Source organism: Natator depressus, chromosome 17 (assembly GCF_965152275.1).
Source record: "Natator depressus isolate rNatDep1 chromosome 17, rNatDep2.hap1, whole genome shotgun sequence".
Classification (NCBI taxonomy): domain Eukaryota; kingdom Metazoa; phylum Chordata; order Testudines; family Cheloniidae; genus Natator; species Natator depressus.
The window spans coordinates 8,023,224-8,049,117 of record NC_134250.1 but is presented as its reverse complement, the minus strand read 5'-3'; the positions used below and the strand labels follow the sequence as shown (position 1 = coordinate 8,049,117).

Genomic DNA, 25,894 nt, shown 5'->3' with positions numbered 1-25,894 from the left:
ATGGGGCAGGAGTCCCGGGGGGCTGTCAGGGCGAGAAGCAGGGGGGGTCGGATAGGGGGTGGGGGCCGGGCCACGCCTAGCTGTTTGGGAAGGCGCAGCCTCCCCTAACTGGCCCTCCATACAATTTCGGAAACCCAACGTGGCCCTCAGGCCAAAAAGTTTGCCCACCCCTGGTCTAGGTGTACTTTGTCCTACCAGAGCACAGGGAGCAGAACTAGATGACCTCTTGTGGTCCCTTCCAGCCCTCCATTTCTGTTGTTCTAAAAAGGGGAAAGAAACTTCCCTCCTGCACTGAGGAATTGAGCCTAAATTTGTTCATGTTTTTGAAGTACGTGGAGATCCTTGCATTGATAGACGGCTAGCGAAATGCCAGGCTTCATAAATGTGTGTGTACTAAGGCAATGTTGCATTTTTGTTAACACCCCACGTTTTCACTTGCTGTTTTGTCTCAACCTACCACAGTTAATAGAGATAAATGTAAAAAAGGGGTTTCAGTGGAATTGGGTGTACCCATATAAGGAAAAATAACCATTTGGGACACTTTAAATGTCTGCGCTCTTGAAAGCATTAAGGTATTTTATAACAACTTCATTTTAAGTGGTCTCATTACGCCCAAAACCTTAGATCCATGTATTTGTTGAGCCTACAGCTGACGTGGTTTCCATGGATGCTTCTTTTCTATGCCTCAAGAGGCAAGCCAAGTTCTCTCTTTTATATCTCCTTGCACCATTATCCCACCAAACGCAGTAAGTGGGCTTGGGGCTCAATTCACTGGCCACTGGCTTCAATGGGAGTCATTCCATTGACTTCACTGGACACTGAATCTGACCCTAGAAGCTAACGTAGCATTTTCTTTTCCCAGTAGATGATTTTCAGCAAGTGGTACCTGCCCACTGTGGTGAAATTCAGATCTTCACAGTTCATTTGAAAACTTATTTCCAGTACTGAGTTAATCAAAGTGTATCTCTTGGATTCAGGCCAACCCCTCTGTCATGAATCCGTTTAGATTGTGTTTTCCCACTGATGCATGTGCAGCTCAGGCTATAGAGACTTGATTCTGATCCCATTTAAACGCTGTTTTTTCACAAGGGACAACTTCATTGTTTTCAGTTGTTCTGATTTACCCTGGAAGACCAGAATCCTGCCCACTAGGTTGTAGACTCTGTCTGGTGCAACAAACCATTATGACAAACACATCGATCACTTCCAATACTTTTCTTAAACCAGAATATGAGCATTTCGGAAATTCAAATACAACTCCAGACGATAAAAATGCAGTAATGAGCCAAATTCAGTGCTTGACTTTTCTGTAGTGAGAGGTCTATGTTAGTGTGTCTTGAAGGTCTAGATTTAGTGTACACAATTTAGTCAAGGTACTGGTAACTGATTACAAGTTTTAATAAAAATGCATTTGAATTTGTGATTTGTATTAACGTTACTATTGAAGCTTAACCAGTGTTGTTGCTGGAAATTCAGAGATGGTAAGAGCCCGATTATGAACAGGAACTCCTGAGTTCTACTTTTAATCTTTATTAAGATTATTTGTTACAAGTATAGTCTCTCATTTAAATCAGATATCTATCTCTATGTATCCAGAAATCTGCATATTCCTCCTTTAGCGATACAGGGAAGGCCACAAACAGTCTTGTTGAGTAAGATACTTTGTTCTTTCGATGTTCCAGCTATGTTTGTTAGTGATATGCAAGGATGTGGATAATACTCATAACTCAGCTGTCATATCATCTAGTGTCTTCTACCACTTTTCAAGTTAGAATCTCTTTTTCTCATCAGAAGCAAAACAAAGCAGACTTCTCAATAAAGACACCTTTGTACAGGAGGTTTAACAGATTAACGGATTTTGCTTAGAAAAATTCAGGAATGCAACGTAATCCTTGAGGCCATAACACTGTGAATCAGAAAAGATCTGAGGCAGATCATGACTATACTTACAGCTAAGTTATCAAGCAGATTTACCTACTTTCTATTTACCGGTTGACTGAATACTAAAAAATACAGCTCAACCCCTTTGGGAGGGTAGCTGTGTAGACAAAGCTTCATTTGGCTGGCCAGCGTGGGAAAGGTTAACCCATCACTTCTGTACTGATCTTCACTTTGAAATGAGCTCTGTTGTTTGCTCCCCAGTCATGCAAACACTTACTAATGACATAACATTATTCAGGTGTATAAATGCTTGCAGGAACTGCTACCCTGGTGTGGAATAGGGGGCGGGCGAGGGACATGGCAGCATTCATTTGTCTTAATTGTTTAAATTATTTTATTTATGACCGGCTTTGACTGGCTTAACTACTTATAAAGATTTAAAAAGCTGGCTAACGCTCTCTAACACTATATATTGAGAACCACTATGGTATTTAAAGAAAATGACAGCATTAGCAATGCATTTCCACTCTCCTCCCTCCCTGTCTCTTAATAAAACCAACACATGGAATTGGAGTTTAGAGGCGGACCTCATTCATTTTGTGCTAGTGCTGCTCATTGGCTACAGGGTTTTGCACGGAAGAAAATAAGCTAGTAAAGAAATATCCAGGCTACCTCATCACAAAGCGTACTTTGTTCATTAATTCTGCCACATGCCTTTTAGTTCTTCACTTGTAGTATACTGCTAAACTGACTGCAGGGGATGCTTTGTGGAAGAATTAAATTTAGTAAAGAGAGCTCACTGTAATGTTCAATCAAGGGAAGATAGGGCGAGGATTCCGTGTGTGTGTGTGTATATGTTTTTTTAGGAATTGTTGGCCTTGCTGGTTAGGGATGTGACAATTAGCAAGGTTCTGCTGTATGGTAAAGAACTAAAAGTTGGCCATCAAAAGAGAAGGGAATGTCTCCAGTCTGGTAGATGCAGAATAGCAAGTCTCTTGTGCTCTTATTCTTCCTGTTGATGCAATCACATTAAATCCCCCAGTAAGGCATGAGGGGTCTCCCCTCTCTCTCATAAACGTCTGGGAGTATACCATACGGTGTCTGTACCATTTTAACTGTCGTCTTCCCAAACAGCTTCCGCTCGTAGTCTATCAGCTGCCTCCAGAAACCCACGTTGGGGCGTATGACGGGGCGTCTTGACTTGACCCAGTTGTAAGCCTCAACCAGGGAGACTTCTTGGTACTTCATCAGATAAGCGATGCACAGGGTGGCCGATCTGCTCACACCAGCTGCACAATGGACTAAGGTGGCCCCGTTCTTCCGCATGACGCTTTGTATCTTATCAGCCACGCTGTCAAAGTATAGGGAGATGGGGGCATCGGGCGTGTCAGCCACAGGCACTTTGACATATTCAAATTGGGGCCAGTTTAAGTTGGGGATCTCAATGGTGGCATTGATTATGCAGGTGATGCCCCGGGCCAGAAGCAGTTGTTGGTTTGAGGCCACGCTGCCCCTGCTCAGGTACAGAGACGGGGTGATTTGGGCAATGCCCCCAAGTTCTCCTTCAGTAAACATTCGAGGTGCCATTAGAACTCGTGGTAAGGAGTGGTGGTTTCTGGAGGTCATGGAGGTTCCTGCTTCTCAGGCTTCCATTATGGGAAGGGATCCAATGTGATCTACCAAGGAAATTGTCTTGCCTGGAGGCTTTAAGTTAGAACTTTTCTCCACTTGGTCACTAACCCTGTAAAATACAAGCAACACTGTAAGTGGGACAGATATAACAGCAGCCCTCGAATGTAGAAACGCAGAATCCTACTATGCCCTGGAGTGTCCCCAGTGGTGTAAGCTCTCCTGGGCAAGGACTGCCTTTCTGTCTTGTATGCACAGTTGGGCCCCTTGACAAATAGTGAAAAACACATGGTTTACACCTCCTTCCTCCTAACTGCACCCTCCCTTTTTAGATATCTAAAATAGGTCACCTACAAAGAAAATAAACACTAGGAGTGTACCCTTCCGTTCCCTTTATCATAGTTAAAGAGACCTGAAAGTGTGTCGTCCCCACACACATCGTAGAAAGTCCGGTCCTGTCTAGGTTGGAAGACTGTCTGGAGAACAAATAAAATGGTACTGTTACCAGAGCCGAGAGCTGAATGAGTGTACAAGGGGAAGAGATTTTTAGACTGATTCTTTTTAATGCCAGTGACTAACATACTGGAGAAAGGAAGCCTTTGTTCAGGAGCGAGAACCCCTCCCCCTTCCCTTAAGCTTTATGAGCGAGCAGTGCACAGCCTCTGGGACCGCCAGCATTTCCTCCAGCAAAGACCACAGCTGGGCATTCCTGCTATTTCAGAGATTAAAAACAAATAAACCCACCGGGCAGAACCAAGAAAAAACCTTTTCAACACCCTTTCCGTCCCCTCCTCCTCACCAACCTGTTAGCCCTTCTCAATAGACCATAGAGAAGCAAAGAAGGGCACATTCCCAGTTTATTTTAATAATTTGCAGGTCATCTTCAAACAATCTCAGTCTGGAAATTAAATTGGCAGCTGTTCTCTTCAACCTGATGTTGGGAATTACTCGTCCAAAGAATTGATTTGCTTTAGCCAAACACAAATTATGCTTTAGTCAAACCAAGTTATTGGCTCAGTACAGGGGTAACTGGGTGAAATGTAATGGCCTGAGATATACAGGAAGTCAGACTAGATGATATAGCGGTCCCATTTGGTCTTAAAATCTATGAATCAAAGAGATAAGCTCGCTATAACGTTTTGTGTTCAACACTATACTGCAGGTACGTTACATCATCAATAACTAGGGCCCTACCAAATTCAGGTCCATTTTGATCAATTTCACACTCATAGGATTTTAAAAATCGTAAATTTCATGATTTCAGCTATTTAAATCTGAAATTTCACAGTGTTGTAATTATAGGAGTCCTGACCCAAAAAGGAGTTGTGGGGTGGTGTAGGGGGGGTTGCGGTACTGCTACCCTTCCTTCTGCACTGCTGCTGGAAGCGGCGCTGCCTTCAGAGCTGGGCAGCTGGAGAGCGGTGGCTGCTGGCCGGGAGCCCGGCTCTGCAGGCAGAGCCGCCTCCAGGAGCAGCGCAGAAGGAAGGATGGCACGGTATGGTATTGCCACCCTTACTTCTGTGCTAATGGTGGGGCACTGCCTTCAGAGCTGGGCGGCCAAAGAGTGGTGGCTGTTGACCCCCCCCTGAAACTCCTTTTTGGGTCAGGACCCCCAGTTTGAGAAACACGGGTCTCGCCTGAGAAATCAATATAGTACAGGGTAAAAGCACACAAAAGACTAGATTTCACGAGGGGAGACCAGATTTCACGGTCTGTGATGTGTTTTTCATGGCCATGAATTTGGTAGGGCCCTCTCAGTAACCTAGTAACACTTTAAACAGTGTCAGTGCGCTCTTTGGCATGTATCTGTAATGCGCTGATTTAATGTGCGCTACTATCTCCGTCTAGTGCCTTGTTCCTGTTAGGATAAAGCTTGCGATACATCACCCAGCTAACTAACTTATTCCTTTAGCTCAACCAGTGAGGACTTGAGTTTTTGGTGCTGATGGTCTTGAGTTCGAATGCCGTGGATGCGGTCTTTATGTATGCCTCCATGACATGTTATATAGCTGTCTGGACATTTCTGCTGTGCCCATCCAGCAAGAGCATGTATGTCAGCTAGCTTTCTCAAAGGAATAAAATCGCTGCATTATCCGCATCAGACTCTACATTAGAAAGAATGGAAAAAGAAGGGTCTTGGACCTTTACATGCAGGGGAAACCTTTCCTTTTGTGGAACTCTCCCTTCGGGCACACAGCTAAGGTACCGCGGCAGCAGCTGCTGCTGCTGTTGGTATAACGAATCCAAACCTGAACTGGGAGGAGAACAAGGAACTGCTGCTTTTAGGGTAGGTGTTGACTGTACAGAGGATAATAGTTTGCTGCTCCTCTGAAGAGCTTACATCCTAAATAAACGCTGAATTGGCAGCCCGAAGTATTCAGAATCATGAGTCAGCCCCCCCCCCCCCCAATCACTGGAATGATAAATGGTGGGTTCACTTGGTTTTCTGGGTTTGGAGTCTTTAGGGTGCATCTGGATCATAGTTTCAGCCTTTTCTCTGCATTTTTGAAGGCTACAAACTTGCAGTTTTTTTGTTTTGTTTTAAGGGAAAGCTGAGATTCCCACCTAATGACATGAATCCAGGAACGAAGGCTTTAAGAAACCCATCGGCTATCATGAGCGTTGGCAACACTGTATAGGCCAAGGGATACAACATAGAAGCAGAGGAACTGAGACTCTCAATAAACAACTGTCTCACTGTTCCGTGCTGTAGGTTCACACAGTGAACCCTAGTAAATGGAGCTGGAAATAGCACCCAGATCTCCAGAATCCCAATCTAGTGGCTTAATCACAAGACCAGCTTTTTCCCTTGTAGGTTTTTTAAAGTATCCTCTACCAAAAAGAGAGTCCAGGAGGAGAACAGGCCAGCCAACTCCTCGCCGGTATCTTTTTTCCTGTGATAGGGTGACCGCATTCCTCTGACAAGAGGAAATGATCATTTCATGACTCTGGTGCCAGAGAAGAAAAGTGCTGAAGTCGGTTGACTCAAAGCCAAATTCAGTGCTCAGCTTTTCTGAGCTGGCTCCAGGAATGTGACACGAATGCCTTCGTTTTGTTGTACGCGATCAGATGACAATGAAGTCATCTGACTGGGATAGCTCCCTTTTTACACAAACTGACTAGCCTAAAAATAATGTAGCTCCATGAAAGAATGCTTGCTGAACATAAAAACCAACACACAGCTGTCCTCTTGAAAATGCTGCTATGGTGTGGTGAACTCCAAGGCAAAGAGTGAGTCATAGCCAGCCTCCTTTGAAAAGGCTTTGAGTATTGCACACCTTTGGTTTTCACTCCCTGCTACCCTTTTTGTCTAACCAAGATATAGCCAAGAGCAAGAGGTTGATGCACTCTGCATTGCTCTAGCCTTACACGGGGAGGGTTACTCGGATGGTAGGTGGAAAAGGAATCTTTTTTCCTTACATGGATTTTTAGCTACCCGCAAACTGCATGCTGAGCTTGAAATGGGAAGGAGCTCAGGTGAACAGCAGAGGGCAAAGGAAAAGCTGATTTGGTCTTCGGAGCCAGCATCTCGGGAGATAAATAAAACATGGTATGCTGGTGTCAGGTGTCCAATCAAGTGTAATGGGCAGGCAAACTCAATGGTGAATGATAAAAGGCACCATATGGAGGGTTGATCTGAGCTGCTAGGATTTCTGCTTAGAAGGCAGCAAGCCAGTACAAACAGGCATAGTAAAGGCTGTAAGTGCTTCTCTTCTTTGCTTAGACAGTCATGTACATCCACAGTGCTATATAAATAACTACATCCGCCTGAGGCAGGCAGTCAAAAATCCAAAGGATGCCTGATGTGGATCCTGTCTCTAAATATTGGAATGAAACTGGCAAAGTGGCAGGTATATCACTGCCCTCTATTGGACAGAATTCAGAACAACTCAACGGTGTTTCATACACTTTCTAACTGCTAACTGAGGTTTTCCTTTAGACTAAGAAGGTCCTGTCTTTTGGGGGCAGGAGGATCAGAGTTCTACCCCTGCTGTCCATGACAGTAGCATGCAGCACAGTGACATTTCAGGATGACGATGGCTTTGTTACGTTGTAAAAAGCACCCCTTGCAAAACACTGCTGAAGAGTACCTTAATGCACCTTTACTGCTACTCAGAGGCACAGAGCATGCTGGACGTTGACTGACTGTGGCTCAGGAACTGAGTCAAGCTAGCTGGAGGCAGGAGAATATGATTGTTTAAAACCAGTGCGCATCTTCTTTGCGGAAGGATGTGTCAAAGTCAGAAAACGCCCCTTTGGACGGCCTTTCTCTTTGACTGCAAGTGGTGGCAATGTGCAAATATGCGGCTGCAATTCAGTGATGGCAGGCACCTGCTCCAGCTCTCATCTAATTGTTTTCAGTTGGGTTACAGAACTTGGGCTTTGCTGAGGGACCGCACAGCCATAATCAAGTTCGAACTGCCACAGGCTTCCCCTCCGAGCCTGGAACAAGCAGTTGGCTAGTGCTCAGTTTGGCAGCGGGGTTCCTTCCAGCAGTGAAGGTGACGGGGGACACCCTGACATCTTCAAAGCATTTTTGAACACAGGACTCCAGGCCCTTGTTTTCCTCTATTTATTCGTAGCTTAGCTTTTATTATTAGGAATCAGGCGGCTCCATGTGTTCCCATTTCCTTGATGCCATGTCCCTTTATGTAGTTCTCACTCTCTCTCTCTCTCTCTGATGGGTGGCTCTGCTCTCGATCAAGATAAAGACACCATGGGAGCCTAATGCTTGTAGAGGGAGATGGTAAGAGACACAAAGGGCAGCTGGACACCTAATTCCCATTGAAAGTCAGAGGGAGTTGAGCAGCAAACTCCTTACTGGGCCTTTGACCGATGTTAGCATCACCTTAACTGCTCTGCACAGGGCTATTTGATGTTAATCAGCACTGTCTGTTGTTCCTATTCAGTTCAACAGATAATACAGTTAGTAGAGATCAGATCTTCTGAGGCAGAGTCAAGGAGGGGTGAGAGCTTGTCCATCTTAAATATTCAGCTGGACACATCCGCTCTTTCCAAAGGCAGGAGTGAGGCCTTTCCAGCATGTGGCTAATTACAGCAGAATACACGTGCCTGGCTAGCACGACTAGTATTGGCATTTTTAAGCCCCTTACCCTGCAACCTAGCCCTTTTGGTTCATGAATATTTGTGCACATATTTAGGGGCAACATCCACATTTTGCCCAGAAGCCCCAGCCTTGACCTGGAGTGATCCCTCCTCAGTGTAAGAGGGGAGGTCAGACTCCAGGGCCCTTTCAGTCCTTAAGCTCTGTGCAGAGGCTGGCTTTGCCAATGGAGCCATCTGTCTAGTGGGAACAGGAGGGTGACCACCAGCTTGTGTCATATGGGCCCTCACCTATTAACAACTCTGTCACCAGTGACCGGGGTTGGACTAGAACAGGCAACCTTGTGTAACCTGTGCTTGCTCAGGGTGCCTCTCTGTCTCCCTGTAGTGGCTGAATCAGCTAGACGTTTGAGTCTGTCCAGCCTTTGTGGAATTCAGTGAGTGGAGGCTCGTGCTTTCAGATCCAGAGGTCCTGGGTTTGATCCCTGCTGCCCCACAGGAGCATCCTGTTACACTGCTCCTTGCTGAATGCTCCAAATCCCATTGCCAGCCTCCAGAGCCACACCCACTGCACAGCTCTCGCCTTAACGCTTCATTGGCACCGGCCAGCTGGTCAACCAAACAGACAGCCCAACATGCCAGTCTCGGGCCGCTCCCCTGAGAGGTTCAAAGCGCTTCAGCCCAGTGCCCTAGTGTCTGCTTTTCAGGAAGCAACTTTCTGCAGACACCAAATGATTAATACTTTTACCCTCCACAAGCGAGTCCTGCTTTGTAAACCACACAGCAGCTTGTGTGGCATGAAGCTGCCTGTGTGTGAATTGCAGCAAGCATCTAGCCTTAGATGGCCTCTCCCAGCCAGGGTAAAATTCCTGTCGGTTGTTTGTGGGGATTTTTTGCTGCTGGTTAATGTGTGATGTTGCTTGTTTGCCTTACCAGATACACATTTGTTATTGTTATGTGGGTCTATTTGACATTCACAAAACTGATGGTGGTTCTGCCATTGGAATACCCAGGTTGCTGCCCTGCTTGGAAAAATGAGAAGATAAAATCAATATAAAATAAAGTCCTGTTTATTTCAATTGTGGTAGCTATTCACTGCAGTAAATTTAACAGGACAGCCCATAGATTAAGGAACCTGGACAGTGTCCAACGTAATGTGCTAGCATATCTCGTGCCGTCAGTTATGCACAAATTCCTCAGATCGTAGTGTCATGTAGGCAGTTCCCCGGGATTGTTAGTGAACACTCTGCCAGGCTCCCCAAAGCAGCCGAAGTCCCCTGCACAGCCTTGTGGTCATAGCAAAGTAGTGAAGGGGAATTTCACACCTGCTGTTAACCAGTGAGCACTGGCCCAGTGACCCTATTTTGATCTAGCACAGTCCCTACCATGAAAGGGTTAATTTGCAACTTTTGAGAGCTAGGTACCTGTTTCATGGACTCACCCAATAAGAGTTTGTTGGATGGTGTAACTGTAATACACTGGCTGGGTGCAGGTAATTATGCCCCAGTCCCTCTATGATCTGGTTCATCCTGCTGGATGAATTCTTTTAGCAAGGGGCCATGGTCTTGGTGCAGGGGGATCTCTGCTGACCACAGTGAGGTAGGTAGGGGTGTGTGTGTGTGTGTATGTGTGCGCGCGCACACACAATTTATTATAAAGCTTGCACCTCCCTTTGGCTAGTGGAGTTTCTTAGGCCCAAGTCGTCACTGAATGTCTGCCATTGCAGTTTCCATTGAACTCAGCTGAATTACTCTCTTTATAAAGCCAGTTATTTTTCTCACTCCCCTCTGGACTTGGACACTATTGCTCTTAACACAAGAGTCACTATGACCGTTCCACTTACAAAAAAAAGGGGGGGGGGGGGAGAATCTTTCCACCAGCAACTAGCTTAACGCTATGTGGAGAAGAGCTGCTGATGTTCAAATTCACTAAGCAGGCAGCCAAGACTCCAACTAATCCAATGACATAAGAGAAAAAATTCAGAGCGTGAGCAAAGCAGGCCGTTTCTACCGCAGGCGTGCTCGTCACATCAGAGAGGAGTTCAGCTGTTAGTACGGGAGCATTAAATGTCGTTCTTTGGACTGGGGAGCACAACGTGATAGAGGCCACTGGGGTCTGAAAGTGCAGCACAGACTCTATTATGAGCTCTCACACGAGGAAGCAGAGCAGTTTGCTTTGACCCTTCACACATCCTGAATCACGGTATTCTTTTCTCAAGTGCCTGAAATGCTTCTGCTAGGGAAAGTAGTCTGGGGAGTGAAAATCGCCTTACACTTCTCATTCTTCCTCTTTGTTTTGGTTGTCCTTGCTTGGTTATATAATGTGGGATTTTCATAGAATCATAGAACTGGAAGTGACCTCAAGAGGTCGTCTAGTCCAGTCCCCTGCACTCAGGGCAGGACAAAGTATTATCTAGACCATCCTTGTCAGGTGTTTGTCTACCCTGCTCTTAAAAATCCCCAATGAAGGCTCCTAAAGGAGTTAGGACCCAAGTCCACAAATATATTTAGACTCCTAACTCCTGTTGAAATCAACGCATGTTAGGATTCTAAATTTGAGTACCTGGGCCTATGTGCCCAAATCTCATTGACTTCATGCAGACTTGATAATCATGATGGTCCCTTTTGGCCTAAAAATCAACGAACCCATGAGAATCCCACCCAGCCATAACCAAGTACTTTCCACTGTCACTAGAGTATCAGCCCTCATTGGCTCCCTCCCGTAAGAGCAAGCAGTACTGACATTGTTCCTAATCACTGGAAGAGTCAAGGAGAGAGATATTCCCCAGTGAATTAAGCTGTGCATATATGATTGCTAATCATTGGCCCCAAACCCCCACTTTATTTTGAACTCTGACAGCAGAATACATCCACCGAGACACATGTGTGTCTTCCACCTGGTTTGCTACTAAGGTGTCATTGCACTGCAGGAGCTGGGAGCCTCCTCTGAATGAATGCTATGTATGTGCTGATGCACCACTGCATTTGGGGAAACTGCCTTACTTTTCAAACCTACCCTGGGGCAGTTCTGAGACAGCGTTAATAAAGGCACACTGGCCACATGCCAGTTGCACAGAAATATTATTTTGAGGGTTGTTTTTAAAGCAAACTCCCCCATGCAGCTTCAAAAAGAGGAGGGGTTTTCTTTGTTCTAGAAAAGTTAATAGCACTGGGGAGAAAACGGGTGACTGTGCAGGGCAGTAGGTGAAATCCTTCTTTTCTCGGCCACTGAACCAAAGCTGGTCTGTCCAGCTCAGTAGTGGCTAGGAATCTGTGCCAACTGATGGCTCTTTGATGGCCTCATGCTAATTAGTGGGCAGTTTTCCATCCGGCATCGGGCCCTGATTTGCGTTCTTATTGGCAATTTGTGACACAACAGCACAGAACCACTAATCCACAAGGAGCCTCGTGGCCAGTGGTCCCCCAACTTTTCACAGTCATGCCCCCTCCTTGCCCCGTCCACGCCCTCCCCCACCCCGGGAGCCAGAGCCAGGAGCAGGGTGTGGACAGGGGTAAGGGGGCTGAGGCTGGGGCTGCAGCTGGGGGTAGGGGTGGGGCTAGGAAGAGAACTGTGGCCGGGAGCTGAGGCTGGTGGAGGGATTGGGGGCCGAGGCTGGGGCCAAGAGTGGAGTCATGGCCAGGGCCACGTCTGGGGGTGGAGCGGGCCTGGGTGGCACTCCTGCCCTACCCCCTGCCTCTCCCCGCCCCAGAACCTTCCTCCACACCCCTGCAAGGGGGGTGCGCCCCAGAGTTTGGAGACCTCTGCTCTGGGCTCTTATCAAGTCTTGGCCAGCCCAACGCCGCAGAGCTCAGCCGCTGGGACGCGTCCCCCTGAAGTGAACGCTCCCGCCCCGGTGTTTGGTGGTAGCCACCTGAGGAAAGGCTGTGGGCCACTGGGTAGGCTGCTTTGGCCCTTATGCAATTGGGGGCGGGGAAGGGGGGAAACAGAAGCAAGCTCCTCCCCTCTAGCAGCGATTGGTGGCTTCTTGCACTTCCACATGTGTTTAAGGGGCTGTGGGGAGGAGCCTGGCTGATAAGGTGTTGTAAGAAGGTCCCATAGTCAAAGGCTCCAGGTCCTTCTCAGGTGATGGAGTCCCCACAGCCCTGCCCAGCTGGGGTGGAGTTCTGTGGAAGGCCTGGCAAACCCGCGGCTCCTGGAGGAGAGTTCACCCCCCTGCTATTCCCCCTCAGAAGGGCTTCAGAGCCAGTCTGCCTCCTGCCAACGTGGATCACAGCCTCTGAGGTCCTCAGCCAAACATGGACACCATATGCAGCTGGCCCTGCGTTTTATGTACCGGCTAACAGGTATGTGGTTTCCTATGGTGGGACAGTCTTGAAGGAACAGGGGGAGCCTGAGTGGACAGGCAGAGGACTCTGTGAATCCGGGATGAGGTACACTAAGAAAGCAGCATGCGGGATGCTTTGCACTAGTGCCAGTGCTGTGGTTAGATGGTGGCTCTCGACCTCCCTCTGCTGCTGCTCTGGCACTGTTGACTTAAATCACTGGGGGGAGACATTCAGTGTGTGCAAAAAGAAAAGGAGGACTTGTGGCACCTTAGAGACTAACAAATTTATTTGAGCATAAGCTTGCGTGAGCTACAGCTCACTTCATCGGTTGCATTCAGTGGAAAATACAGTGGGGAGATTTATATACAGAGAGAACATGAAACAATGGGTGTTATCATACACACTGTAACAAGAGTGATTGGGTAAGGTGAGCTATTACCAACAGGAGAGCTGGGGGCGGGGGGACCTTTTGTAGGGATAATCAAGAACTATTTCCACATGTTTATTCCGCCCCCCCCCCCCCCCCGTTGCTCAGACGTTCTTGTCAACTGCTGGAAATGGCCCACCTTGATTATCCCTACAAAAGGCCCCCCCCACTCTCCTGCTCGTAATAGCTCACCTTACCCGATCACTCTCGTTACAGTGTGCATGGTAACGTATATAAGTGAGCTGTAGCTCACGAAAGCTTATGCTCAAATAAATTGGTTAGTCTCTAAGGTGCCACAAGTACTCCTTTTCTTTTTGCAGATACAGACTAACATGGCTGCTACTCTGAAACCATTCAGTGTGTGCAAATTCTAGTGTCTCTAAGCTTCTCCAGGCTGACACAAGGGACCTAAATCAAAGCTTTCCATTGATATGCCTGGGGATTTGTCTCTATGCACCCACCAAACACTAAAGCTGGGATTTTTCAGCAGGGTGCAGCACTCACCCTCTGGGTCAGAGCTTTGAAAGAAATCAGTTTTTATTCAGGCACCAAAATAAGTGGCCAGATTTTCTTACAAGCTAGGCATGTTGGGTGCTGAGCTCTGGAAAATGACTTTCTGTTGCCAGCTCTTGTGACTTTTATTGCAAGTCGTGTGACATCTGGGGGGCTCTGTCTGATGGCTCCATTTCCTGAAATCCTGTGATTGCATGAGACGTTCTGCTTTTGTTTTTAAAACTAGTAAGTTTCTACGTCTTGGGTGCAGAAAAATGCTTGAAAACATGACGAGGGTGCTCCCTAAAAGGCAAATAGGAACAGCATCGTTTGGCTTAAAAATCATGAAATTAAAAAAAAAAATCTCATGGGACCTAAATCATGATATTTTTGGATACTCGGGGTTGACTGTTCTGAAACCTGGCCCTTTATTCAAATGCCCAATGGGAGCAGAGCTCCTAAAAAGCTGGCCCTAATTGTGGGTGTTGAGCAGGTGACAGTCTGGCCCTCAGTGCTTGATGTTGGGGTTAGATTCCTATTTGAAAAATAAGGGAACAACAAAGTAATGTGGTCAATAGCTGACAGCTGTGGCTACAACATCTTGTGGAGTCTTTGGCATGCTGGAGCCCCTAAAATTGGGGAGGCAGTGTGGCCTAGTGGATAGAGTATTGGACTCAGAACTGGGTTCAATTCCTCGCTCTGCCACTGGTCTGCTGGGTGACCGTGGGCAAGTCACTTTCTTCTCTGTGATTCTGTGTCTGTGAAATGGAGAGGACAATACTGACCTTTGTAAAATGCTTTGAGATCTACGAATGAAAAGAGGCACAGAAGAGTGAGGTGCTTATTAAATAAGTATAAAGCACGTCTCAGACCCTGAGTTACTTGCAACAAGGCCCTTGTGGTACCGTTTGGGAAATAACTAAATCTAGAGGATTGAGCTTTCCCTGAGAGAAAGGAAACTAAGTCTCTGGTCCTTTCCTGAAGCATTGTCTGGGGTTTTAATCAGGTTAGTGGCTCGGGTGTGTGAAATGTCACTATTAAAGCCGGATCTTACCCTTCTCTCAGGAGAGATTAAATTATTCATTTTAAACATGACAAATGGGCACTAATACTGTGCTAAAGAGGAAAGTCAATATTGTCGGCACAGAGTGCGCTAGTCTTCTCGGGGCTCTTCTGAGCCAGGCTAAGCAGCAAAAATCGCTGCTTTTCTTGGATAGTGGTGTTTAAAATATGTGTGTCAGGGGACAGCCTGCCTCAGAAACCTTCTCTGGAGCCTGATGTTGCTTGAGTGAAGTCAGTAGCAGTTTCTTCTACGCCCACAGGAGTAGGGTCAGATTCACGCCTACATCTGGGCCTCTCTCTTCCTTTCCCCTAGCTGTTTGCAATGATGTAATTTTAATGTTCTAGAAGGGAAGACTGCTCGCCCTATATCCAAACAGCAGGAATGTGAGGATGGTGGGAGTGTCCCACCGACAGTCACATACTTGTGCAGAAGCTTCTGCCCCAGCAGTGGCTTCGTAACCTTTTCTTGACCCATGACACCAATAATGGCTTGGCTTACCATATCTCACCATCCTGTGTGTAAACAATGGATTGACGGGTGGGACACGGGATGAATTATTTTTTGTCACTCTGGGGGTGACATGGGGGGTGGGGTTTGAGGTGTGGATGTGCCGTTGATTCATGCAATTATGCCATTTCAGTATTCATGGCTTATTCCCCTGTTCTTTTCTCAATGCATCCAACGTCCTACGCTGGCTTTTGCTTTGCTGCCTTTGGGTAAAAGTTGATGTGTTCATTGAGCTGTCAGTGATGATACCTCAATTCTTCCCACAAGGGTTATAGCTGATTCAGAGCCCATCTGTACAACCTTGTGATGGGAGAAAAGCAAGTCAGTCAAGAAAGAGAGTTAATGGAAACCAGGTGGTAAAAGTGAAATAATTTTAGAAAAGACAGAGAATGCCTTGGTTGTGTCTCAGTCTAAATTAATGCTCAGAGGTATATGATGCAAGCCTTGAACCAAATTATGTGCTGACTTGCACTGCGTAGAAGTGAGTTGGGTAACCTGGAGGATACGTCAGTGCAGAATTGGGCCATCTGGTTTTCATTCCTGAAAATCGTCCATTAACTCAGACACTCTAAGCTTTTGGGGGCAGGAACCATCTTATTTTGTTCTGTCTTTGTACAGTGCCTAACACAGTGGGGGCTCGGTCCGTGATGGGGGCTCGTAAGCACCACTGCATTCCCCAGTACAAATAAAACAGACTAGCCTTTCCCCAAGGTTTTAGGGTTGAGTTTACAGCATGACTCTACTCTGGAAACAGACTATGTGAACATGGCCTCCTGAAGTTCCACATTTATCATCTCCCGGTGAATCCATATCAGATCTGCTTAGTCAGCAAATATAAAGAATTCTCCACCCAGCAAATTCAGCCACAGATCTGAGAGTCAAGCTGGGTTCTTTCCTTCTCATGCATTGTCACTCGCAATTAATGTTCTGCAGGACAGCAGTGACCTGTGCACCCTCAGTGACACCAGTGTAATCTGGCTGCCATCAAAATATGCTCTCCATTGCCTTTGTTCGGTTTGCGCAGGCATAACTGATTGGAGCATAGTAAACAAGTCTGTGGATGGCACAGAAGAAAGAAGTAGACTCCAGCTGGCTGTCTCATAGCTGAATTGGCTTTGCAGGGTTAATGGAAGTAAAAAGCACACAGGGAGCAGGTCTCTCCGCTAGGAGGGTGCCACTTCTTACAGAATCACTTGGAAGAGCAGACCTGCCCTTTTAAACTAGGCTCTCGGTAACTTATAACTGGTTATGTGAAACATCTTGAAAGTGATTGCAAAACCTTCGGGGGGGGGGGGGGGAGTGACATAATTGGATTCCTGTAGGTCCAGGTGCTTAATTAGGAGGCCGACCCTGATTTACATCGATCAAGGTAACCACAGGGAGCTGTAAATTTGAAGGGCGCACAGAAGCATTAAGCACCCGCAGTGCTGTGTTATATCAGGACATTTGCACATCTCGGGTACAGTGCAAGGTATGAGACCTGCTGCCCTGTGACTGTGTCCAAATGAGAAGTACAGCTACCTAGCTAAGGTATAGCTACCCTCTGACTACTTTCCCCATTCATCAGTGCAGCTGCAGGGCAGGGTTAGATGGCCTGGGGCATGAAAACTCCTGCTTCTGGCTTACACTAGCGCTGCTGAGTGCTAGCATGGGAAATCCTAGTGAAGACTAGGGCTAGAGTCTCACTTCTTGCCTTGTGGTGTTACTCTAAAGAGCAGTGGGTCAGGCTTTATATTCAGGGTACATTTATAGATGGCTTATGAGGGTTAATGACTGATTAATCCATGGGAAAAGCATGATACAGACCTGTTGTAGGTGGTTAAAGGCCATCCACAGTGTATATTATAGATGGCTATAAGCAACTTATTAAGCAGTTGAACTCTAGATATTGGATTAGCTCTCTATTAAAATATCTATTAATTGTGTGTGTTTCCTAGCCTAGATGCCCCTTTAATATAAAGCGTGGCTGAGCCAGGGGTGGGTCCACATGAAGTGTGTTCCGTCCCCGATTGTCACTGCTCTTTTGCAGTGCCAGGCACTCTGCAAAACAGGTACGAGGAGCTTGCAGTCTAGAGTTATACATGACCCAACAAGCAACCCGAAAGTGGGGCAGGCAGCAAGGCAAGAGTTGCGATAAGATCCTGCGGTTACCCTGTGCAGGTATATGCATGTGGTGCTGGCTTTTCTCTTTCTCATTTAGCAGCCCTGGGTGGCACAAGCGAGAGGAGTTTTTGGGAGGGATTTTAATGAAGGGGTGTGGTTCGGAGATTTGGGATTTTTGGCGGCTGATGTTTTCTCCTCTGATCCAAATCATTCTGCATGTGTGCTGCTTTGGAAATATCCCTCCATAGTTGCAGTAGTATCTTCCCTCTGAGCTAAACTGAGCTCTCCCACCATACATTGTGTTCCCTGCATGTAACATCACATCCCTCCCCTCTGCTTTGAGGAACAGAACAGTCAGGGCTGCTTTTTTTCCCCACTTGACAGCTGGATCCTGCCAGCTGCTGACAACATCTCTCCATGCGGGAGTTGCAGAGACTGGGAAAGTATTTAGGCTGGGGAGTAGAAGGGGGTGGTAACACAGCATGTGCTGATATTTACAAACTTCTGAGTGCTGCAGCCACTTGGCTCTGGGTGGGAGCTTCCCAAGGCAAGAAGCCAATGGATTTTTATTTGAACATAAAGGTTTGAAGCAGAATTGGTATTTATGAACTTCTGGCTTCAGGCCCAGCCTCCTCCTGTAAAGTAACACACCACTGCCACCGTCATGTGTGAGAACGTCAGGCTTGGACTGGGCCAGTTTGCAGTGACCTAGCAAGTCAATACTTAGCCCTTGTGGCTGTATCAGGGGGCTCCAGAATCTAAACTTTCGTTTAAAAAGAAAAATAAGGTGAATCTGATGCAATAATGCAGTGATGTCTGCCTGAGTCTGCAGGCAGCCTAAAACACCCCAGCAGTGGAAACTACCCCATCTGTCTCAACTCTGAAGCCTAATGATGATTATTTAAATATCAGCATTGTTTCCCATTTCATTACTTGTCAAAATATGCAAAGAGAGAAGGAGGCCAATCCTATTCTGAAGTTGTGCAGCTCATTTTGTCCTCCCAATCTGAGAATCCCAATCCCATCACTACTTAATTTTTCCCTGGTGATTTGTAAACCAATGTCCAAGTGGCTTTCACTTAGCCCTTACTGAAATAACTTGATGAGGTGGGGCGAGCTTCTGTTCCCTGTATCTACTCTGAGTATTACTTTGCTCCATGATTAATCCCAGTTTCTTCAGTGGAACTGCTGCTGCAGTAAGGCGCTATTCAGCATCAACAAAGAGTCTGTTCCCTACTATTTAAATAATGAAACTGTAAGGAATTGTGTGTGTGTGTGTGTGTGTGTGTGTCTGTCACAGTGTCCTCTGCTGGATAGAGTCAGAACTGCTCATCTGAGTATCATAGGGCCTATATTGCTCACTGCTAAAGGAGGTTTCTCCTTTTAGTTCCAGTGACAGAGGGCAGTGTTTTGGAGCAAGAGGATCTGAGCTCTGTCATCTAGACAGAGCTCTGGCTCCTCTCTATCCCATTCCCACGCTGTGACGTCCCAAGTATGCCTTACAGGGATAAGCATGAAATCCTAGGTGGCTACAGGATTTGTTACAACATTGAGTGGAAATGAGCTGGCACTTTCACACTGTTTCTCCTCCAGATCAATCTCTAAATGCTACAAACTGCTCCTGAATATGCACATGCTAATCACCACCCTTCTTTATTGGAGGATCTTTAAGTGTTTTGCCAGCGAATGAATTGAGTCTCATGATCCACCTATCTGCCCAGTTTCACAGGGGTAAAGGAACTGCTGCTATTTTAACCGTTGGATTGCTACCACCTCTGGAGCATAGGCAGCAGCTGTTAGACAAGCCCTGTCAAAGCGTCCCAGCAGTTCAAGACAGGAAGTGAGGAATCCCACCGACAGTTGAAAGAAGGGCAGGGTGGGGTGAGGGGGGCTGTTACGTGGGCACAAGACAGCCTCCAAAGTTAGAGCAGTAATAAACCATTATGAAACTCAGTCACCTCGTGACACCTGGCCTCCCACCTGCAGCAGTGGGTCTAAGGAATGAGGACCCTCTCTCAGCAAGATTGGGGGAGGGGGATGCGTTTGGGGAGAGAGGAGGTGAAGCTAGTTTGAATCAATTATTTTTAAATAGGGTTTACACGTGGCAGCAAACGCTTCTCACGGTGCCATGCTGGGCCAAGCAAGGACAGGTCCCTCTTGCCCCTCGCCTATTCTGTGGTGCCCTGCAGATAATTCCCTGCCTGCTTAAGGCTTCACAAACTCCTGCTGGAATGGACAGTTGCTCAGAACTAACGGTGAATGAATTCCTCCTTCCTGATTAGAAATTCCTGGCCTTGCGAATTACTGCTTAAAACCCAAAAGCCCCACTCCTAACAGGAAGCGACGTGCAGGCGGTGACATGGAATATTTGCCAAGGGGGGAAATCAAGATTCATTAGGTCCCTGTACCTCCTCCACAAGGCATTGTTTGAGGAAGAGAAATTCCAGATAATCCAACCTCCCCGTCTGCCTTTTGTCCTGTTTTCTGAGCCAGCGAAATGATGATGCTGGTGAGAGAGGAGCTGCTCATACTGAACTGCCGAGAGCACTTGGCGGCGGTCTCCAGCCACCATGTTGTGTTTACAGGGGAGGGGAGAAATGGCTTGCGGAGAACGGATTCTAAATATGAATCTTGGTGTTGGAACTTGGTTGTGTTCTGCTTGCGAAATTCACGGGGCATCTGTCTCCAGTTATATTTTTAGTGTTGTGATGCTCATATGGGGGGGCGGGTGGTGGGCGTTGGGAGGGTGGAATTGGCACGCTACAATATGAATTATTTCTCTTTACTTCCCAAACAGCAGGAGACCTGGTGCTGCAATCCAGAGATTTCTTTGTTATTTTGAAGGGCGGGAGCCACATCCGCCTAGCTCTCTGCCTTCACGTTTCCGATTTTCCTTTGGCTTTATGGACACACAGCATGTCCTTTTTGAAGCAATAAGTGAGCATGCATGGCGGGGGGGAGGGGGTGGCGGTGGTGGGGAGGGGCTTGTGGGAAACTTGCCATGCCCAATTTGATTTGCAAAAACAGGCCTCTGGGGAAATGAAGCTAGGACGAGGCACTCCGACGGTATAGGTGGCTTTGTTTCTTGGGCCTAATGGCACTGGGAGCCTGGACTACCCATGCTGGTGAACCGCTGCAGTTGGATGACTCTGCTGGAGTCAATGCATAGGTGCAACGACCAGGGGGCAGGTCTCTCCGTCTCAGCTAGTCACTGTCCCTGTCAAATCAGGCGCATGTCTACTGTTTTTGTTTGCGTTAAGCGCAGCTCTTTGGATGTGATGGCCTGCTGGTGCAGCATCCGTGCTTGTTTACACTACAGCAGAGCTCAAGCACACGCGCACGGACTGGAAAGAGCCTCAATTTCACCCCACAGGGCTGCACCTTTTGAGCCTTCAAACCAAACCTACTTCCAACTCTCACAATTTTAAAATGTCAACCAGGATTCGCTCCTGAATCAAAACGTGTGACACACTGAATGGCTGCCCAGATTGATACAGAGATGGCCAGTGGGCAAAGCAGACCTTTTGGCCTGTGTGAATATTTCTGGTTTCAGTTTTGCTGGGGGTGTTGAAGGTGAGGAGAAGAAATTCTCTCAGCAGAGTCCCAAAATAGAGACTGCAAATGCTGGGCATGTGGCAAAGAAACTGCAGCTCTTCTGTCAGGCAGGAGGGAATTACACACCTGGCTTGATTCTCATCTCACTCCTGACTTGCACTGATGGAAGTTTATGGGTCAAATTCTCTCCTGCTGTAAACTGGGCCAGTATGCACCAGGAGAGAATTTGGCCCCAGCATAAAAGGAGAATCAGATATTCACCTGGGACACACCATTGGGCCTGAAGGTGGACAGATGTGTCCCAGTGCTTCAGGTGAATGTAGAGGAATCTGTTCCCTGTTAACTCAGAGGTCAGTTGATGAACTAAACGATTAGAGAAGTGTAGGCCTGATTTGACATAAAGGTACCTCAACTGTATCTTTTCAATGCTATCCCCTGCACTTCTCCCATAGCCGCCTCAGTATGGATGAGCTGGATGTGTAATCAGAGAACAGAGGGCACGTGCCAATATTCTGGGTTTGCAGAATGAAAGAAACTAATTTGCTGTCCAGTCGGAACAGATTATAATCCCTTTCCAATCTCATCCCCGCCACAAGACAGTCATTGATTATCAGACCTGCCCATAGCAGCGATCCTGACGCTGAGCCAGGGAAATAGATCCAGCTAGCGAAACTCAGAGGGACATTTGTAGTCAGAACTGTGCCAGATGTTGCAAAAGTGACACTGACTGTCTGTGTCAGCAGTCGCAGGTCTGAGGTCAGCCTTTACTAATCTGGCCGCTACTCTGCATCGTGATTTCCAGTGTCCCTTCAGATGACCCCCCGCAAAAAGCAAAGTGAGCACCCCAGAGAGAGCCAGAAATCAACTGTGTTGCGATTAGGTGGCTGCTGTGTCTAACTTTAGTAAGGCCCTTAGATGCTGCACTGAGGAAAGGGCAGAAAAAAATGCTCTCTGTTTCTATAGTAAGGACAAGTTCCAAATTCTGAACTTGAGTGCCCTGGTGTAAATCTGGAATAACTACATTCCCTTCAGTGAGGCTGCTCTGGAGTTACACTGTGAGCAGAATTTGCCCCACCCTGTTTACCTTGGGCTAGATTGTGCAACCATCCCTCATGTGGAGAAGCACTTAGTCACTCAAATAGACCTATTAGTTTAAGTGAGTCTATTTGCATGAGTAAAGGCTCCACAGTTTTGGCCCCTTGGAATTACATGCCAGGGATAAGCAGCTTTGTGCAATTGGCATGGACAGCCTACGGGTCATACGCCTCACAAACTTTAATGCGTTCATCCTCGCAACCTCCCTGTGAGACAGAGCAGTGCAATTATCCCCATTTTACAGATTGGGAGCTGAGGCACAGTAAGGCTAAGGGCAAATTGCGTCCCCATGCAGCAGAAAGAGAGACTGGACTGGCTGTTGCAAGCCCCTAACCTGGAGCCCCAGCCTGGTACTTGTGGTGGGTTTGTGAACTGCAGAGGGGTTTTTTCAAAGGCACCTAGCGAGACTTTTTTTAAAGAGCCTATCCGCTCGCCATGTTACACTAGCAAAGCAAAAGGAACTTTAATTAGAGGAGCTCAACTTGAAACCTTCCCTTGGTCATTTTGATGTGATGGCACCTGCATTAGATAAACTCCTACAGAAGACACTCAAGCCCTGTTCACCCCAGTGAACATCTGCACCCCATCCTCCCACGCAATGGAATCGAGTCACTGGCCCCACAATCCAGGCAGTGTAAAACAGTAACAGGCCACAGGCACCCTGCTGTTCAATTCGGCCAGTCAGGGGGGGCCAGATCCTCATCCAGGCCTAGTGGACCCAAAGGGAGTTTATCCTGAGTCAGGACTCAGTAAGGATACCAAGGTTTCATGGTATTTGTTCTCTCTGTCCACTAGCCTCCAGGACAGTGTGTTGGAGTCTCAGTTACATTAACAATGGAGGATCTAGTATGTAGCTTCTTCCCTGCGGGGAAGCTACGTAAGGCTCCGTGGAGTTAACTGCAGCCTCTGCTGATTTGTGGCATGGGGGAAGGATCCCTTCTCCCCACCCCCATCCCTCACTGCGTTGGCCTGGCTAATCAGGTTGGGCAGATGATTGGTTCCAAAACAAATGCAAACCAGCAAAACTCCCATTGACTTCCAAGATACAAGAGAGGGCCCCCAGAGAAGTAAATGCCCCATCCTTCATGGCTTTGCCCCAAATGAGCAAGGTGTTGGCCAGAGCAATAGGGGTAGCCTAGGGGAGGAAGCCTTTTTGCCCTCACAGAAAGAGGCGGAGGGTTAGCTCAATCTTGCTTCACCTGTAACTATAATATAGGCAGCAGCAAACATCTATCTAGAGTGCCCTTCCTGCCCCAGCCTAGGCTCTGGAGGAGGATTACACATGCCATGAAAAACACAACCCTACTAATAGTTTCAGAGAGTTTTACAAACGTGACTTAAAATAGCATCTGCAAGCTGCAGATGAACCGTGCATCAAAGTGGGTATCAGATAAAGTACAGGCATTTGGCAGAACATAACAAATTAAAACAAGGTTAGACCAGTTTAAGAACGAACAGTTTCAGTACAGGTATATTCTATCTAAATACCCCTATAGTTATGGATACATTTTGAGATTCAGCTTCCTTGCTCAAGGGCAGTAACATCTGTTGAGGCTTTAATTGTAACCATTAAAATAATGCTCCTGGGTTGGACATCTTGCTGGGCAGTTTCATTAAGAACTTCCCTATAAATGTCAGGTGGGTTTAAGGAGGAAAAATACATAACCAGGAGACATTTACTTTTTTATCTTTTGCAACCCCACAAAACAAGCCCATTCCCTCCTGCATAGGCAGGGCAGCCTGGCCGATTGTCTAACACCCCTGGGAATTACACTGGCAGTGGACAATATCCCTCCCCTCCTTTTCCAGTTCCTCCTTTCTCTCTCTTCCCTCCCAGCCAGTTGTACCTTTAGGCAATATACTGACAGCACAGAGAGGAGTCCCCTCTGGGAACTGCACACACAGTTGATTTTTTCACATTAGGCCCCTGTCTTTCCAGACATGCCTCCTTGATATCACTGGGAAAATGTACACTGGAGACTGCCAGGCATGTGCAAACTCCAAGCAGTAAGACGGTGGTGGAGGCAGAGGAGGGGCAGCTCTGACACTGCTGGGATCTTTTTGTCTTCTCCCCAGAGGCCCCCTTGACCGCACTTCAGGGTGGAGGCTTGTTGTGGTCAAATTTCCAAATGGACTGGCGTTTATTAATGGACTAAACTCAGATTATCTCAGCAATTACCTAGGATTCCTATTCAATTCCCCGCACCTTTCCCTCAACCCCGCCCCCCCCCCGGTGCTGTCTGACTTCTTAACACCAGGGCTGAATATTTGTTCACTGATGCATTTAATATTTGTTACAACTGACATATATAATTTTGCACACAGCTTAACATCTTGCCCAGCACCAGGGTAGCGCACCTGAATAATACCATCCAGATCAGTTAGTTTCTTTAAGAGTTCATCTCTGGAGCCTCAAATGTCCCACTGTTTTGTGTTTCTCTCTTACCTTGGTGTTGGGAGATATCGACAGGCTCCCCAGCAGCTCCCTTCCTAGGTTGCTTCCTCTCCACAAGAGCAGCTGTGGTCCAGACCGTCCCAGGGCAGGGTTATGAATGAGCAGCACTTGTCCCTTCCTGGGAATGTCTCCCTGAGCTGCTGACATCTGATCTCACGGCTCCCAGCCGGTGACAGCCCCTCCTTCTTTCCCCTCCCCTCAGTGTTAGCAGCTCTGTGTGTGTGCGCGTGCGTGTGTGTGTGTGTGTGTGTGTGTTACCAAGATACTCAGCTCGCCTGGCTCTTCCCCAAAGCCGAGTGAGGGCTGTCTGTTAAAAGGACAGCACTTCTTCCGAGGGAATAAGCAGCTGAAGGCTCAGGATCCAAGTCCATTTTCTCTTGTGTCCATGTACAGTCATTGTCCCCTACAGGCAGTTCTGGAGCCTCTTAAACTCCTATTTTGATCTGATTGGCACCCTTAGAGATGCATTCACCTGAGCATGCTTTTATGTGCGATTAGCTTTTGCCTGCTGCCCTTCACAATTTAAAAAAACACACCCGTTGCGGACAGCTCCCTGGGCAAAATCACAGCAATATGACATGGCTTTTATGTGGCACTTTACAGACGTTAGCCCGTTAAAGCTCCTCACTTCTGTTCAGCAGATCAGTATCCTTGTCCCTATCTTACAGAGAGGGGAATTGAGGCACAGACTTATCCAAGGCCAACCAGATAGTTGGTGGCAGAGCAAGGGACAGAACCCTACATCTCCCAGCTCTGTGGTTTAACAACTGACCATGCGTCACTTTAACCTGACATCGCCTGGTTTGGTGTTGGCGTTTTTCTCCATGCAGATTAGACACTGGAAACAAGAGCACAGGAAAGAGAGATGAGAGCGCGCACGATTATTCCACTGCAGAAATGGGCAGCCAGCTACTACCTCCTCTCCCTTCACCAGTCTCCTGGTTAAGGCACTGGACTGAGAGTCCAGTGGACACGGTCTAGTTCCCAGCTCCATCATGTACACCCTGCGTGACAAGCCACTGAGCCTCTCAGGGCCTCAGCTCCTGATCCCCAGAACCTCACAGTGGTTGCGGGAGGTCTCTAACATTGCAGCGATGGGCACTATGGAAATCCCTTCAGGGAGTGGCTAGATGGATGAGTGTGTGTTTCTAAAATCCAAATGGAGTCCAGATTGCACTGAAGTTGTGTGGGCCAATATAACAGGGGCTGGTATGATCTTGAAAGTTTATAGTATGTAAAAACATTAGTCTCACTGAAAATTCAGATGGGAAAGCATGCCCCTAGAATGCTGGCACATGGCAAGCTTCAGAGGCCGGGATATACGTGGTTTAGCTACA

The 25,894-nt window shown here is 47.2% G+C and overlaps 1 protein-coding gene across 1 annotated transcript; it reads right to left on the bottom strand.

The window, feature by feature from the left end:
- Positions 1 to 1,301: 1,301 nt before the first annotated feature.
- On the bottom strand, positions 1,302 to 24,743 carry DUSP14 (dual specificity phosphatase 14). The gene is made up of 2 exons (XM_074975048.1): positions 24,549 to 24,743; positions 1,302 to 3,622 (listed from the first exon to the last, which is right to left on the bottom strand). Exon 2 carries the CDS (start codon positions 3,505 to 3,507, stop codon positions 2,911 to 2,913), a length of 597 nt encoding a protein of 198 aa, XP_074831149.1. The 5' UTR covers positions 3,508 to 3,622; positions 24,549 to 24,743; the 3' UTR covers positions 1,302 to 2,910.
- Between the last annotated feature and the right edge of the window lie 1,151 nt (positions 24,744 to 25,894).